The sequence below is a fragment of the Saccoglossus kowalevskii genome, chromosome 12 (genome assembly GCF_978046115.1).
Source record: "Saccoglossus kowalevskii chromosome 12, keSacKowa6.1, whole genome shotgun sequence".
Classification (NCBI taxonomy): Eukaryota; Metazoa; Hemichordata; class Enteropneusta; family Harrimaniidae; genus Saccoglossus; species Saccoglossus kowalevskii.
Genome location: NC_140652.1, coordinates 20,246,589 through 20,263,667, shown reverse-complemented (window position 1 = coordinate 20,263,667; position 17,079 = coordinate 20,246,589). Strand labels below are relative to the sequence as shown.

At 40.0% G+C, this 17,079-nt stretch overlaps 2 protein-coding genes across 2 annotated transcripts; both read right to left on the bottom strand.

The window, feature by feature from the left end:
- Nucleotides 1-5,466: 5,466 nt before the first annotated feature.
- Nucleotides 5,467-6,795, bottom strand: LOC146735611 (uncharacterized protein F54H12.2-like). Its single transcript, XM_085505950.1, has one exon. The coding sequence runs from the start codon at nt 6,793-6,795 to the stop codon at nt 5,467-5,469; it is 1,329 nt and encodes a 442-aa protein (XP_085362076.1).
- Nucleotides 6,796-11,201: 4,406 nt separating this feature from the next.
- LOC146735610 (uncharacterized) lies at nt 11,202-16,720 on the bottom strand. Its single transcript, XM_085505949.1, has 6 exons — nt 16,698-16,720; nt 15,744-15,806; nt 15,600-15,644; nt 15,382-15,471; nt 15,111-15,272; nt 11,202-14,982 (listed from the first exon to the last, which is right to left on the bottom strand). The coding sequence occupies exons 1-6, from the start codon at nt 16,718-16,720 to the stop codon at nt 11,202-11,204; spliced, it is 4,164 nt and encodes a 1,387-aa protein (XP_085362075.1).
- Between the last annotated feature and the right edge of the window lie 359 nt (nt 16,721-17,079).

Below are 17,079 nucleotides of genomic sequence, written 5' to 3'. Positions count from 1 at the left end.
TTTAATAAAAAAAAATAGACGAAATATTCAGATTGACTACTAGAATTACCAGCATTTCTTCATGAGGATTGTCACTATATTAGATACTGATATTAGATATGTTGAAATTACGAAACACAGGGTTAACGAAGAAAATGGGAGCCCAGGAACTATAATCAACTGTAGTACGCAGTCTCTATGAGCGGAGGGGTATCGGCTGGTATCTAGTGTAAGAAATAGACAGGGATGAAGGCTCCAGCCAGTTCACATTTTTTAAACTCGAAAAAACAGACGAAAATAATGATAATGCGTTGATTATAGTTCCTGGGATCCCTGTGCTTTCACACACAAAAAAATCAGTTTATTTTAAAATAGATCACGATGTATAGCCTATGGAGAATTGTGTTCATTTGATTGGGAAAAAAACAAAAAAAAAGTTCAAAATAAGTACATAGGTTCAAAGAATTAGTCACCTTTTTTTCACCAAACTACTGTGATGATTTTGTTTCAATCGTAGTCAACTGCACTACTATAATTCCAAACGTGATGCCATAAATTGAGTAATCCCGGGTGTAGAGAATTTAATAGCACGGACATTAGTATTAACATGTAGTCCGCGTGTTAAGACACCACTTCGTAATTTAATTCTTCGAAATAAATTTCCAAGCTTGCAAGGTTTTCCCTAGTAGAGTGAAAAATGACAGAGACTATTATTTATTATGAGTTTATTGTGGGGGCTACAAATTACTGAGTGGGTGTACTAATTTCCTACTCTTCCTGGGAAATACAATACCCCGTACCGTTCATATAAATTGCGCCCTCGGGCCAGGAAGCGCTTATATGACTTCAACATGCCGTAGATGGGTTCAGGCAATATCGCGTAGATAGTTCTAGCTTCATTGAGTATTCGTTCGTCCTTTAGCCTATAGTACATCTCTAAAAAGCAATATTTTTTTTGACAACGACGCAGGGAATAGCGCTCCTTACCAATTTACGTCATAGCAGACATTCGCGCCGCGTGAGGGCGCGACTTGTAGGAGCGGTGTATTGGTATGTGTAACTCTGCGTACATACTGAATTACAGTTATATGTGCAGTCAATGTTAGTATGCAAACAGTCGCGACATTTACGACATTTATGAAGTTATTAACGCTTACACAACGTTCGTTCAAGTTGTCTGTCATATTTTAACGCCGACGCCTGGCGGTGGTCGACGTGTAGCGCGCGGTCAAATCTCGTGTAAACAACAACATTGTTTACATGCGTCGTATGAGATGCACTGCCATTTACGGTACATGTCAATTACCAAACGTACCCGACAGTAACCTTGTCATTGATGTTCTTCGTCTTAGGGTTCACTGAGTGTATATTTCACAACAAATGCTTCTATCGAAGGAAGAAGGAAACTTGACACCATTTTTTTGTACATTGATGCGTTGCACATTAGGGTAGTTCAGCGAATGTGATAAATAACATTAATGGGTCTAGTCGCTACTTAGACACATTCACGCCAACCTTAATTACGAAGGTGATACTCGGAAAAGGTCAAATGCCAAGAAATCAATTAATAATAAGTCAATCACCAACCTCACCGCAGTGTTGCTACATGCACGTTATATTACTACCACAGACATTTCATGCACTTGCTGTCTGTGAAAACGGTGCGCTTTTCCACATTCAATTCATCAAAAATCAGTTAAAATGAACTTCATCCAATCAAAATGATTTTGCTGTGAAAATTAATTCCAGCTAAAATAAAGTATTTCACAGTACCGTAAACACGCAGGAAGTCAACTTTGCTATAGGCAAGTGATGACTGGAAAGCCGTTTTAAAAATCGACATCTTTTGAGTTGTAGTCAATACTGGAAGATTGCAGGGGATACGGAGTTTTCGTTTCGTACTTCATTGCTTACCCCGGCCTGCGGCATCACAACGTAATATAATAACTAAGGAGTGCGCCTTCTCGGGAAGGTACACACACACGGTTACGATATCCATGGTGATAACACGTGCCACATATATCCTAAATTAGACGAGACGCGTGTCTTACCAAATATACATCTGTAGGCCATAATGATGTGGATGTCTTATGCTCATAATAATTTTCACTGTAAAAAAGGAGATAAGTAATATTATGGAGCATAATTATAGTGAGTGAATCAGATAATGACAACTACATCTTACAGATGTACTCTGATATCATTCATTAGGATTATTACGCGGTCATATTTGTGTGAAAATGTAATAAGCAGTTAGTAATGCAAGGAGTTACAGCGCGTGTGAACGTTGACAGTCGTTTCGCTTTCACTCGGGAAGATTCACTTCTGTTCCAAATTACTGCGGGTCGTAGCAATGTGTAAATCCAGGCAAATCACCTCGGCCTTGCTCCCCATTAACACACATTCAGCCAACCAAATATTTCACAAACTAGTATCAAGGACACTGGTGACTCTAAACGAATGATATCAGTCGGAAAATGTCAAGTACATCATGTAAAAAAGGCCGTTTCACAAATTTTGGAGTTTACAATGATTCATCGGTTCTCTGTTACTCGACAACGAGAAGCAAGTTAATCTCATGTCACGACATTTCGTGAAATATGAAACGTTAGTCGGAGAACTATATCTTCACGTTTACTATCTGCGATCGCATCATTCAGCCAGAGTACTAATAAGCCAGAGTGTCTGCTATCTAATGCACCAACTAATGCATCTATACGTAGATTCACAACTAAGTCGTGATGATTGTTATTCGGTCTTTTGGGATTCACGAAAACTCTATGATAATAAGGACTATGTTAGACTCCGCGCAGTCAATTTCATATAAGTTGCGCCTTCTTTGAGACAGACGAATCTGTGACGTAGTTAGATGAAATGGCGAATTAAATTAAACTCAAGCAATAAAATAAAAATTACACATCGGCTAATTGAATAAATAAAAATCATTTCAATAAATACGAGACGGAGACGCAACACAACATATGTATTTTGAGGATATCGACGAATTTATTGTTGTACCTTAACTGTAAGCTAGGTGGATTGTCGTACAAGTATACACATTACCAACCAGCATCAAAGTATATTATTCTGTTAACGACTATATTATTTGAAACGTAAAAAACTGAACACAAGTAAATATCCGTGTGTCGTTATTGCAAACACTGCCGTTAACGATTCGCCAAAAAAATCAGGTTTTATTAATTTGTCAAAGAGGGCGCTGTGTAGGGCAAAATACCGTGAACGACAAAAAAACACAACTGGGTCCCACTTGTTCTTGGTGGTGTACACACTGATCAGAAACTTGTTTTTTTGACGTAATACTCACACGCAGGGCTGTGGACAATCATATTGTAGCATGTCCTCCTGGTGGAAATATTGAAATAAGCTGTTTACAGAGATCTGCAAGCAAGAAACCGAAACTTCAGTTTACTCGTTTGTTCATCGTTCTTGAAACACAAAGTGTAGTAAGGTCTGTCATGTGCGCAATGTAAATATAACAGCTGTATAAAATAGTTTTTTTTTTTTTTGACTAAATATGTTTAAATGACGACGGATGTCGTGCAGTGCGGGCTCAAATTTTAGTATTTCAAGTAATGAAAATAAGATGAGAAACTAGCCATTTCACAAACATTATCTCTTGAAAAATTGTTTAGTGTAAATCCCTGTGCCCCCCCCCCCCGGCGCAGCTATACGCCACAATACATCCCACTTTGCATTTGAAAACTGAGACCTGCGGGAACCCGGTACTGCCAACTGCTTGATTATAGGCTTATCTCATTCATCAATTACACTAGTAGTTTAAGTTACATTATAGGTACGACCATGAGGGCGCTGTTCATAGTTGGAAGTGATGATGAACAGCGCCCTCATGGTCGTCCCCATAATGTATCTGAGGTGGGAGCATATATTAGCATAAATGATGACGTCACAATAGGATTTCGTGCATAAATTAGCATAAATGAGGACCATGGCCGTAAAGGGGTTCATTTGAATGAGGATGACGTCACAATGGGATATTGTGAATATGCATAGATGAGCATAAATAATGACGTCACAATGGGAATTCGTGCATAAATTAGCATAAATGAGGATATGGCCGTAAAGGGGTTCATTTGAATGAGGATGACGTCACAATGGGATATTGTGAATACATTTGCATACATAAAATTGATGTGAATACGAGGTCGTGTCGAGGTCATCGTGAATACATTTGCATAAATTACCATAATTTTTTTTTTTTATTATTTTTTAATTGGATGTTTTAATTATTTTTTTAATTGGACAGGCGTGGACGAAAGATTTTCAGAATGTATCGTAGAGGGCGCTCTCTCTCTCTCTCACACACACACACACACACGTTAATAAATACACGTCATTTTGAAAACTAATGGAGTTTATTGCACAAAAGAACAGCGCACACACACACACACTAATAAATACACATCATTTTGAAAACTAACAGAGTTTATTACACAAAGAAGGGAAATCTACTAATGAGTAAATAATCAAAAAGAATGGATTAAAAACTGAGTAATTGAAATTGAGTATATAGAAAGTATACATTTTGTTTTTGTTTTGTTTTTGTTTTTTGTTTTTTTTTGTTTAAGTAAATAATCAAAAAGAATGGATTAAAAACTGAGTAATATAAGAACAAAAAATGACATTGAGTATATAGAAAGTATACAATTTGTTTTTGTTTTGTTTTGTTTCTTGTTTGAGTAAATAAACAAAAAGAATGGATTAAAAAACTGAGTAATATAAGAATAAAAATGACATTTTGAGTATATAGAAAGTATACATTTTCAAATGCGGATAAGTATTCGATTATGATAAAAACAAGAAAACACGAGTAACACCGAAAAGTCAATACACACTTTTTTCTAATCAGAATCGCTCATCTGTGATAAAAAGAAAAAAGAGAAATAATATGAAATCGATATATATATATATACATGTGAAATTTCAAAAGCATAAGTCATCTAGTAAAACTGCGTGGGAAAAAATATTTGTCATAAATAGGGAGGTTGAGTCCGGTCACGTTTTCGATATATCTGTTCACATAAAGGTCATTCAAATGTCTATCACGCGTAAAAGAGTCGGCTACGGACTTCATAGGTTCCCCTCGACATCTGCGCAGCAAGTAATACAGGACGTATTGACCACACACTGTAGAGAACGGAGCTTGTAGTATTTGATGATTGTAGACCCATGTACAAACGTTTTTATCGAGAAATCTCTTAAATTCCACGTAGTAGGGTTGACTACCATACGAGTCAAAATATTCTCCACGGTAGGGATCCTTCAGATAAAAAGCCACCCAATGTGTCCCACCTCCGCTACTATCATCGGTGTTTGATACGAACGCTGCGGGATACTCCAACACTTTAGCCTTAGGCAGTTGATCTCTAGCATAAACGCCAAAGAACACGTTTCTAGTGTACGGATTAGTCGACAGAATACGATTCAGTTGATTCGTGTCCATCGCAGCTAGAAATCAGTCAATACGTTTCTGTCTCTGTCAATCTCGATAACGTTATCGTATTCAGCATAAATCAAAACGGACACAGTCTCAGTCAATGCTTGTCTGAACTGAATCTCAAGACCAATCTTTCCTTCTTGTATCAAATTGAGGTGATAATCGCTGGCCGATTCGTCGGGAGTGAGGTCAAATGCGAAGATTGTGTACCCTTCGGGATATTCGTCTCGAGTGATGCCGTTGCCTTGGTCTTGACCCATTTTATTTGTACCGGTAAATAGAGTGTAATAAGCCATGATGCAACTTCTGCCACCAGCTGCCGTGAAGTCTGTCTTCAATGGCTTTGCGGGAACTTGCTCGCCTCTAACATTGAGAACCAGTGATGTGATACCGTAATTCTGGAAGTTGAATGGATTTGTTTCGTAGGATCCGTTGAAAGACGTATTAGAAACCAGACACAGGATGATCCTTTTGGGCAGCTGACCGAGGAAGATCAAATCTTTGTTTAATGACATTGTACCAGCGGGGATGGAAGCGATTTTCATAACGCATCGATCGATGGGGTATTTTGCAGTACCCTGTTTCAACGCTTCAACGTGTCCCAGTTGTACGCTGGGGCTCAACTTGACTTTTCTCACTAGGAGGGTAGCATCGGTGATGACTACTTTGAATGCTGGATTTTCGGTTGAACTGATCAAGCAGAACTGATTTTTACTTCGATGTAATTTCAGTCTAACTTCCACCCCATTGAGTAAATACTTTGGTTGAAAAAATATGTCCCCGTGTATTCGTCCGATCATGTCGACCGTCTTACTGAGTGATGTATATGCGTATCGACGTTTGAGTCCCATGTTAGCGTCACCATCATCAGCCCTTGGGTTTGCAACATTCATTTTTCCAGCGGTGTCCTTCTCAAATATCGCAGCACCAATCTGCGTTGATTTGGCATCGCCTCCATAATTCAATAGCGTTTCGATCATGGCTCTGTAAGAATAGGTGGGAGATGCATCCGAAATCTGCTTTCCATTTAGGTACACGTCGATTTGATTGAAGAGGGAATGCAACCACAAGTTTGCAGGCCCTACAGTGGCGTCCGCAGCCAAATTACTTCCATTTGCATTCGTGATTTTAGCCTTGATGTGCAAAAGCGTAGAACCAATATCGATGTAGTCACTTCCGGCCGAAGGTATTACAAATTCGATCGGACCATCGGCTATATTCGTGAGTGGGTTTACCTCTTCGTAACTTCCTTTTTCGATACTTGTCTGTGTCGGAGGAATAGTAAAGAGATCGAGTTCCGTCTTTGCGCATTCACAGGAGTGTTCGTGTACAAAAGCCATGATGTTCAGTCGAATATATCCGGAGATCTTCTCCTCTTCTTAGCCTTGGAAGAAATGACACGTCTCGTTGTTGTCTTCTTTCTTTTGATGGTGCGTCCTCGCCCCGTTTGAGAGGGTCTTCCAAATAAATTGCTCAATACCGAAGAAGTAATTTGACGACCCGCAGTCTTTGCTCTACTCGAAGCCGCTTTTTTAAAGTTTTTCCCTTGTACAACATCACCTAGAATACCCAAACCGGCATCGAGCGCTGGTTTTGCCACTGCTTTCAGACCTTGTGTTAACAGAGGTGCGGCCGATCTCGCCAATCCAGAAAACATACTTCCGATTCCATATCCGCGTTGCAGTCTCGTGCCAGAAAATACAGATCCTCGTCCAATCTGATTCATGTAGTAATTTCTATAAACCCCCACGTGAGGAGTGTAAGGTCGATGTCTGTTCATTTTTTCTTCACACTAGCGAAGGACGAGCTTTGCGAAAACTCAGCGTCACGATCACTCGTCCGCGTTGAAATGGCACGTTCTCCCCTGTATCAGACCTTATATCAATCTCCACAGTCTCAAATGTTGACGTTCGAATCGACAGGAAGTAAGGTTTGCTGTAAGTGTGATTGACGCTATCTCCGTGGGTTCCTTCAACATTGACTATTCTCAAGAGAGGTACGGAAACGTCACCGACCATTTGGTGTTCGACTATATTGCAATACACGTAGAGGGAATACAAACTTCTAATGTCGGCAAGGTAGGGACTAGTGCGTCTTTCGTTTGTAATTGTTGTATTTGAGGGAAATCCTAACAGTTCAGCCAATCCACCCATCAAGATTACACGAGCTCCTTCTTCAACCGCCACGGTCACTCTCCTTGACCTCGAATTATATGTCATCAGTATTTCATCTGGTAGACCTTTTTCTCGAATCGCATCTAAAATCATTTCGATCGAGTTGTAGTAGCCCGGATTCAATTTCAGTTCTCCGTGATCTCTCATATTGGGTGAGGCATCGTAAAAGATCCTATTTTCGTCATGTACGACGTTGTACCACGAATTTGGGTAGTGGATGTCGGCCAATGCTACTTCCCAATCGCCATCTAGCGAAAGCGTTCTCGGTAGTTTGACAGTGTATTTTGTCAATGTGTTGTTCGGGAACACATCGAGCGAGGCATTACTAGGGAGCGTCAAAAAGAAATCCTTTCCAGACATGATGATCTTTTGAAATGAATCGGGTCATCGTGTGTGTGAATGGTATTTATAAACGTTGCAAGTCCCTGATCCAAGAATTAAACGAATCATCATACCCACGCCACTTAACGAAATATTCCACGTGACCTTTACGTTTTCTCTTGCGCAGCACATTCTCCACAATGTACAATGCATCGTCGTCTTTTACTATTTTCTGAAGTTCTTCTTCGTAGAAAGTACCTTCCAACATTTCGCCGTTGTAATCTGAAATTTTGTAAACAGGTGGTTGTGTGTTGAGACGTCCAACAATCGTGAATACCTCTTCGGTCCAATTGGGTAAGTAACCTTTTTTGAAAACGTGTTTGGTTTTACTGATTCTGACTCTGTCACCGAGTTTATAAATCTTCCTCTTCTTCAACCCATTTTTCTCTGTGTTTAGATCACCGTACAATATGTCTCTGACCTTTTTCTGGTTCGCGTAGGTAACGAGTGAGGGTTTGGTATTTATACTTCTGTGATGGGTATTGTTGTAAGAACGTACCATGTCGTCTAATACAGGTAGATAAGTCAACGTGTTGTTCTTCGTGAAATATCTGAACATTTTTCCCTTGATGGTTCTGTTGTATCTCTCCACAATGCTGGCTTTAGTCTCATTGCCTGTAGTAAAGAACTTAATGTCTTCGCTCTTGAGGTAGTTCTGAAAAAGTCTGTTGGTGAATTCAGTTCCTCTGTCCGTGTGCAAAACGTCAGGGCGACGCCCCTTCCCGAGTATTTTCCGAAATGCCTCGACCAAACTCGCCCCTCTCTTGTCTTTCAGAGGTACGACGAAAGCATATTTTGAAAAAACATCGATACACGTCAATAAGAACTTGTATCCACTGTTGTATCTGGATATCGAGGAGAGATCGCATAGATCAGCCTCCCACTGCTCGTCCACTTGGAAAACCACCACCCTCCTTCTTTTAAAGGACCGTCTAGAAGGTTTGTGCAGAGTATATGTATCCTGTTTACTCAACCACTTCTTCACGTCCGACTTGGTTATCTTTTTTCCTCTCTTTGTTTTTTTTACGGCAGCATAAAGGGAATTCAAACCCCCGTAACTTCCAGGACTTTGGACATCGTAAAACAGTTCGTCTAGGACGGTGTCCATCTTCTTCGTCATTGTTTACGGGTGTGGTTATTTCACACGCGCAGAGGCAGTGGATACGTTCGATAAACGAAAGCAAAGCAGGACAGCGTGGATCCATCACGACCGACTGAACCAAAGTGAGATCTAGCGGTTGCGACGAGGTTCTATTTAATACGTCACCCACGTGTGTCGAGGATGAATGGGAGTGGAAACCACATGGGGTCCACGTCTCTTCGGAACTCTCCCCTTGAGTGTGTTGGTATGCATGTAAGACCACCGATCTGTATTGCCAACAAGGTCTTGAGGTACATTTGACATTTTCATAACTTCGGCAAATTCTCTCCAACCTGTGGGGGTGAAATTCTTCCTTTTACGCAAGAAATCATTGACTAAATCGATGATGTGCGTGCCTGGTACGGATTGTCCATCAATGATTAATTCACCATTTTCACCCCAGTCGACCCGTTGGTTCTGTTTAACCTTCTGTAGTAGAAGCTTCGCTTTTCTCTGCATGCTCTTGGGAACACTTTGTAAGACTTCGGATGTAATTTGATCTGGCACACCATCTTTGTTGGGTTGAGATTCCTGATCGGCTACAGCATCAGTGTTGGGTAATTGCTGCGTAACGGAGATTGGAATCGGTTCGTTTTTCTTCTCCCGCAACAACAAGTACTTGCGTAGAACCTGTTGGTACAGTTTGACTTTTTCATCTTCAGGCAACTCTTCCATTTGCGTTATGTCGTTCATGTCTCTATCCAGCGAAGTCAATGATTTCACCACAGGTCTCGTCATTTGAGCATTCTGGCTTTGGATGGTAGATAATAGCTCAGCAGGGACTAAAGCCATCTTCTTCACGGATTCCATCTATTTAAGACCTAGTAGGGGAGGGAGTATGCTCGAAATTAAGGGAGCAATCAAGGCGGCCAGGAAACCTCCTTTCTGAACCAGAATTTTTTTCTTTTTCTTGACTGGAGTTTTCTTATTGGACAGTGCTCGGAGATGTTTCACGTACAACGCCAATTTTCTTTTCTGACTAGGTGATAGCTGGACGTTCCCTTTCAACACATTGAGCGAGCATTCACACAGACACTGTATCAAGTCACTAGAGGCTCCATCAATTATCCCCTTTTGTTGTTTCGAGTTGGCCTTGTGCAATACAGAGAGAAAATCAGCGTTCTTTCGCATGCGGGATGACATGGTGAAATGACTGACGATGAAAGACTGTCTTTTTTTTTATACCTTTCTCACATACACTATCGGTACTTGAGATGAAAGTATGTTCGTTCGAATGCGTATTTCCTCAGGGGTGTCTGGCATCAGATCCACGAGGAGGTAACCGTGAGGTTCTTGGGTGGCATCGGTGAATGCCTCCTGAAGAAACTTAATGTTTCCGGGGTACATTTGCTTTGCCAGAACGTTGACTTGTGATGCGTCCCTTGGATTTTTAAACAGGAAAATGTAGTGCGTGTTGAGACTGATGGTTCTCGATTGTCTGCCCTGATGAAAGAGATTTTGCAAAATCAGTATCACGGATAAATTTCGATGGTGAGATCCCTTCGTGAAGAACTGGGCGATTTGTTTATCGTTACCCGATTCTGTCATCAGATCATCTATCACCAACAAGTTTCTTTTAGCCGGGTCGATTATTCTACCAATATCTGGAGGTATCCCTTCGATAAAGCGAATTTGAGGCACTGTCTTCATCATTTCCAAGTAGGCTGGCTGAAACTCGCCGTAGCACCAATAGATAACATCTGGTGGTGGAGATATGACGCTGTCACATTGTTCTAATATCAGTTTGACTAAAAACGTCTTCCCAGACTGCGTGGGACCGCACACGAGAGAGGTAAATGGGTGTTTCAATCTTGCATCCATGACGATATCATAGGACCTCGCTGGTTATTGCGTCTCCTTTTACGTTCTTCAATGTACTTTTTCAACATCCAGTTTAAAACAAAATAAGGTAGTGTACATAAGCCAGAATAGACGAGTGATAGAACCAAGTCCGATTTGGTAGAGCCCATGCCAATGTGATTGTTCAAGGTTCAAATGGATGAATGATGGGTAACCGACGATCTAGCTTCTATTTATATATTTTTTGTTTTTAGAAGCCGTATGGGAGGGTACAGTAATCATCTTGTATCACCCGTTTGTCATACACTAAACTGTACGTTTTAACTTCTTCTCTATTGAATATTCTATCTCCCTTGCGTGTTATTTTTCGAGGGTCTTTGACGTGTAGAGGACCGCTTGTTCTCCGAACAAGTCGATTCATGGAGTCAAAATTAATTTCCAGTTGATTTCTGTAATTGAGGGTGAACCCTCTCACTTTACACACCGTTTGGTTCCCACTTTTGTCCGGTTTGTGTAGTCGGTACGCGTAATTCTTCGGTCCTCCCGATACGAAATGTGTGATGTAATTATCCATCGGAGTTATTTCTCTCGTCAAATCTCCGAGATAATCACCTGTCGGTGGATCCCATTCTCCAGCTCGTTGGATGTAAATGATGGAATCTGTGTCAAAGTACAAGACTCTACTACCTAATTTCTCCAGAACACTGTAGAGTTTAAGTCGGGCATAGCTTGTCGTCATGGCAGCCAGTACAACGTTCGTATTGGGTGCTTCGGTAATGTTGTCTTCTTTATCGCAGTGCTGGACAAGAACCATTTCGTCAGAGACAAAAGAAAGATCTGTGACGTCCTTTGTATTATCCATCAACATTTCCAACAGTTTGGCGGGCGTTTCAACATACGTGCTCTGTCCAAAGTTTGATCTCTGTCCCAGCTTTCCCCAGAACGAGTTGAGATTTAGCTTGGCGAGAGCTCTGAGACCTGGATTGGTGGTTATCTTGCTTCTGTCCAAGACGATACCTTCTCTTTCGCGGTACCTTTGGATGTACATGGTTCGGTCTTCCTCGGTGCGACACCACTCTGGAAAACCGGAAGACTCTTGTTTAATTTTCAGAAACATGTTGATGTAATCGGTGAACAGCCCTCCTTCTCCAGTTTCAGGGTTGTATGTTGCCGACTCATCATAATGCCAAACTTCGTATACCTTGGTGATGCGATACCCTACTTCTTCAGCCTTTTCCAATTCTGGAGTGCACCAAACACCCGTCAGCTGACGTTCATTGACACCATGGTGACATTCGTCTTGATTCATGGTTTCCGCGCATTTGGAACAGAGTGGGAACATCAGTTTGTTGTTCACCCTGAAAGGTAGAACTGGTATATACAATCTCCTCGGAGGTAAAACGTCGCACTTGATAATACCGAAATAGTCTGTGGGTTTGGCGATAAAGTCTTTAGTTACGACTGTCGGGTGGCCAACTGGATATCGCGAGGTCTTATTGATGTACGGGTAGAGGCTGCAAAAATCAACATATTCTATCTTTTCGCCTTCCTTGACCTCGTAATACAGACTCAGGGCATTGGTACGACCCCCGAGAAAAGCCTCCCTACCTCTGATAGGATTTGAGATATCTAAGCTTCCGACAAACCTCTCGACTTTGTGATTGTTCTTCATCAGTTTTTTGAAATCGCATTCCCACATGGTGACTAGCGAGTATCCTTTCGATTTCAACCACTCTTCCCTCGCCAGTAGTCTTTCGTAGAGGGATGTCATACTGAGTTCATTCTTGCGATTCGTCTCATTCCTTCTGGGAAAACACTTTGGACAACCGTGGAAGTAACAACCGTAGTACTCATACAAGGTTTCGGTAGAAGCATCATATCCGTCTACGTAATAAGGTCCAATTTTCATCTCCCTTCTGGAATTACGAACATGTTGAATATGCGTGTTATTGACGTGTGCCTCGTATTCCATCCATCTTATAGCATCTGCAGATTGATTCTGGGCGCTGAGGTACCCTTTCTCAGGCACAACCCCGATTGTGTCAGGAGTCAGGAAATGCTTTCGAAATATGACGTTGCACACGGAAGCGATCGTGATGCAATGGCTGAAGGGGTCAACTTTGGTGAGATCCATCATCATCGATCTAAATGCCAAACAACACTCCTCGAGTATGCGCACGTCGCTCCGACAGTACTTGAGCAGTTCTTTACGTAAATCATAAACGGAATTCTTTTCTACTTCTCCATTGTACCATGTGTAGAATGTCTTTCTAGCCACCTCCTTCATACCATCTGGGTCAAAATAACGAGCCCCGGGTATCGGTCCTCTGTAATTGTCTCCAGTGGATCTCGGAAACAGGTGAGGAAAAAAACCCTTGTGTAACTCGTCTATGCTGAAGGTCTTAGGAAGTTTAGATAGAGCCATGGGCAGGAAATTCAAGCTATCAATGAATTTGATATCTGCACGACAGATGTATAGTTGCATGACTTTCGAACCATTCATGATGACTTCGGGTAGTATCTTGTGATCGTGACAGTATTTCAGAATCATAATTCCATCATACCCCTTTGAATTATGCGCGATGAAAATCATCCCATTATGCTCTTTTTCTAATGCCCACTCGCAGAAATCTTCCAAGGTACGTGAACCATTGAACACTTTCTCCGTATTCGGTGGAATTCGCGCTACGCACAGATCTGGAATATGAGTGCAATGTTCGTCGGTCGTGCATTCAAAATCGTAAAAGACGTAGTTACCATGGCTGTCAGAGTTATCCTCCTCAAATTCTTCCATCGAATCGTCAGATTCTTGGTTCTTTTTTCTATCGGTGAGTGGTTGAATGTAACACAGGTGGTCGTATGTCTGAAAAGACTTGCAGGTTTTGCAGTAAACTTCGTTACATTTGTGAGACCCTTCACGATATTTGAGGAGTTTGTGACATTTTTCGCAACGTTGAACTGACTGGCAAAGAGTTTTTTTCCCATTAACTGACTTTTGATGCCTTTCGAAACATTCTTCGTTCTTGAAAAATCTGTGACAATTTCCGCATTTTTGCCATCGTGTAATCACGCAGTCCAGTTGATTTCCACAACTCAAACATCCCGTCGGACACACGTGATCGTAACGGTTGGAATAAGACTTGTCACACCTAGTGCAATAGTAGCCCTTTCCCAGAAAACCAGTCATTTTTGTGATGACGTTGTAGTGTTTATCTTTCAGAAACAGATATATGTCTTTGGAATCTTCTGCGGCATCGCCCACAAAGATGATGGAGTCAAAATGATCGTGCGACAATATGTGTATTCTGAAATCGGGTAACACGCTCTGGAATTTTTTAATCTCCTCGATGCCACATGGTCCCTGTTCGACTCTGGCCTTCCGTAAAAGTTCTCTAGCTCGGACGGTTTGCATAGAGTAGTTTGCCGTTTTTTTCCTCTTTATAGAATTCCACACCGATGGTGGATTTTCCTCTTTTGTGGCGTGTGCCATGGCGACCACGATCGCTCTGGCGCAACACATCTGGTCATCGGAAACGATTTCAATGACAGATTTGGATTTTCTCAACCTGTCTGCGATCTTTGTATCAAACTGTCGCTTCCTCCCACGTGTTTTGCCGGCACCAAGAGGCATTTCAACAGATACTGTCCTGATGGTGATGTTTTCCTCAAGGGATATATCTTGGTAAGATTGTAGAATCCTCTCCACTTTTGACATCACCTTGTCAACATTCATGTCCTCAACCGGTATAAATGGTAACCAAATTTCGTTGTTCAAGTTGGGTACGTTTATGGAAATGCGAATTTGGTCACGTCCGTCAAGGTCAGAGGTGACCAGCTCGAGCAGTTGATGAAAAGTAGCGTGTAATACGCTATGCACTTCATCAAACGTATTGGCATTTGGATGCGAAACTTTTACAACCCAGTCCGTTCCACTCACCTTAAATTTTTTGACAAAACGTTTTCTCTTACTGACAAGATTGAAATTAATCTTGTCGGTGATATTCTCGTCACTATCATCTGTGTCAGTATCACTGTAATAAAATTTCAAATTAAATAAATAAATACACAAATATATGAATAAATAATCAAATAAACAAACAAACAAACAAATATATAAATAAACAAATAAATAAATAAACAAATAAATAAATAAACATACCTTACATAGTCTTTACGACCCCCACGTTGATATCCCGAGGTAGATGGATGGTTAACAGGCCCTATTGGACTCGGAGGGTGGGAAGGCGTGTTCGTTTCTCCATATATAGAGTACAAATTTTTCTTAGCGGACTTGGGTGTTGCAAATCCAGTACTTGTAGAACTATAAAAACAACAACAACAACAACAACAAAGATTAAAGACGAAAAAACAAATTTCAACTTACCTCACATGTTTTTTGTTTTTTTTGTTTTTGTTTTTTGTATACTTACGTTACATGTGAGCAGGAACCAGATTTAATAAGACATTTCAACTTCTGATTGAAATCTGGAGTATCTATACTGCTGGCTGGAGACCATGAACTATGTATAAATAAATAAATAAATAAATAAATAAATAAATAAATAAATAAACAAACAAACAAACAAACAAACAAACAAACAAACAAACAAACAAACAAACAAACAAACAAACAAACAAACAAACTTACGAAACACTATCTTTCGTAGGTGATTTCTCAGATGTGTCGTCTTCACTGAAAAAATAAGAGTTATATTATTGTTATTATTCATATTGTTTACTAAATCTTCATACGCATATCGAACGAGTTATTTATATAATATCGAATACACACCTGCTTATAAAACCATATTCATGTTCTAGGTCTGACAAAGTTTTAAGCTGTGAATTGCTTTCCCTGTAAATTCAAAAAGTTAAAAAACATGTTTTATCCTGTTTTATTTTTTCCTCAGGTAAAATTTGAAATAAATAAATAAATAAATAAATAAATAAATAAATAAATAAATAAATAAATAAATAAATAAATAAATAAATAAATAAATAAATAAATAAATAAATAAATAAATAAATAAATAAATAAATAAATAAATAAATAAATAAATAAATAAATAAATAAATAAATAAATCACCCTTCATCTGAATTGTCGCTTTCTTCTGTTTGTCTGAAAATGACAAGAGTTTTGAATCAGCTACAACTTTGTGGTCAGTTCAAAAAAAAAAAAATTTACTCAGATATAGAGGGCGTGCATTCATGCTCCGATTAAAAACAAAAGATTTTGAACGAGCTAAGGTTGGAAAATAACGTTGCTACCGGTATGTTCAAACATGTTGGCGGGTAACGCTATACATTATGTTGACCTTCATGACAAAATAAAAGGTCAAGTCTAGTGAAAAGACACCCTAACTAATTGGGAAAATACCGCACATAATCATTGTTTTAAAGCTGAGGGGTATGCTCGATGAATGAGTCCAAGCAAGTCTTGATTCGCTGTGTCAAGGCATTCTTTGCGAATGACCGCGGTATGACATCATTTGAAAATATTGTAGTTTTCGTTTTTAGTAAACAAGTCTTCATTAATTATACATTTTCTACCTACTCAGACTTTCTATTTTCTGTGCCAATTTATAACAATGTCTCTCATAGCATAAAAAGATAAGTATTCTTTAAAGACGTAAAGACTCATGGTAGAAGCTTTCCCCTGGTTTCAACTGACAGTTTTTCACATATCCCGAATTATTAGGTAGTGTTTACAACATGAAAACAAAAAGTAAACAATGAATTCCCTACCTTATATTATCTGTGGACGCCATTTCATTCCGTGTAACGAGTGTGGCTCGATTAAAAATACTGGCTAAGCTATGAAGTCACTGGGATAATACACTCCAACGATTTGTGTTTTGATATCAGATCTGACACCCTGAAATGCCCTAGATAACAGACATTCATAAACCCCCACCCCCTGGATTCAGGAACAGATGTGAATTTGTTTATTTTACTATAAACATCTTTGTGTCTGTGTGGCCAGTTTGTGCACAGTTACAAACTAGTAACCGTGGTTTGTGTGATAAAAATGGATTATGACGACATAGGTCTGACATTCATCGCTCAACACTATAGCGAACTCGACTTTGATTTCCCCCCTGGATTCATGAATTGTTTTGAACGGAAG

Excerpts from the sequence above, each read along its gene's own strand:
- LOC146735611 (XM_085505950.1), bottom strand. The coding sequence starts at position 6,795 with ATGGCTTTTGTACACGAACACTCCTGTGAATGCGCAAAGACGGAACTC.
- LOC146735610 (XM_085505949.1), bottom strand. The coding sequence starts at position 16,720 with ATGGCGTCCACAGATAATATAAG. Across the intron at positions 15,472-15,599 it reads CCTACGAAAGATAGTGTTTC|TTCATGGTCTCCAGCCAGCA; the intron begins GTAAGTTTGTTT and ends ATTTATACATAG. Across the intron at positions 15,273-15,381 it reads GGTTCCTGCTCACATGTAAC|TTCTACAAGTACTGGATTTG; the intron begins GTAAGTATACAA and ends TTGTTTTTATAG.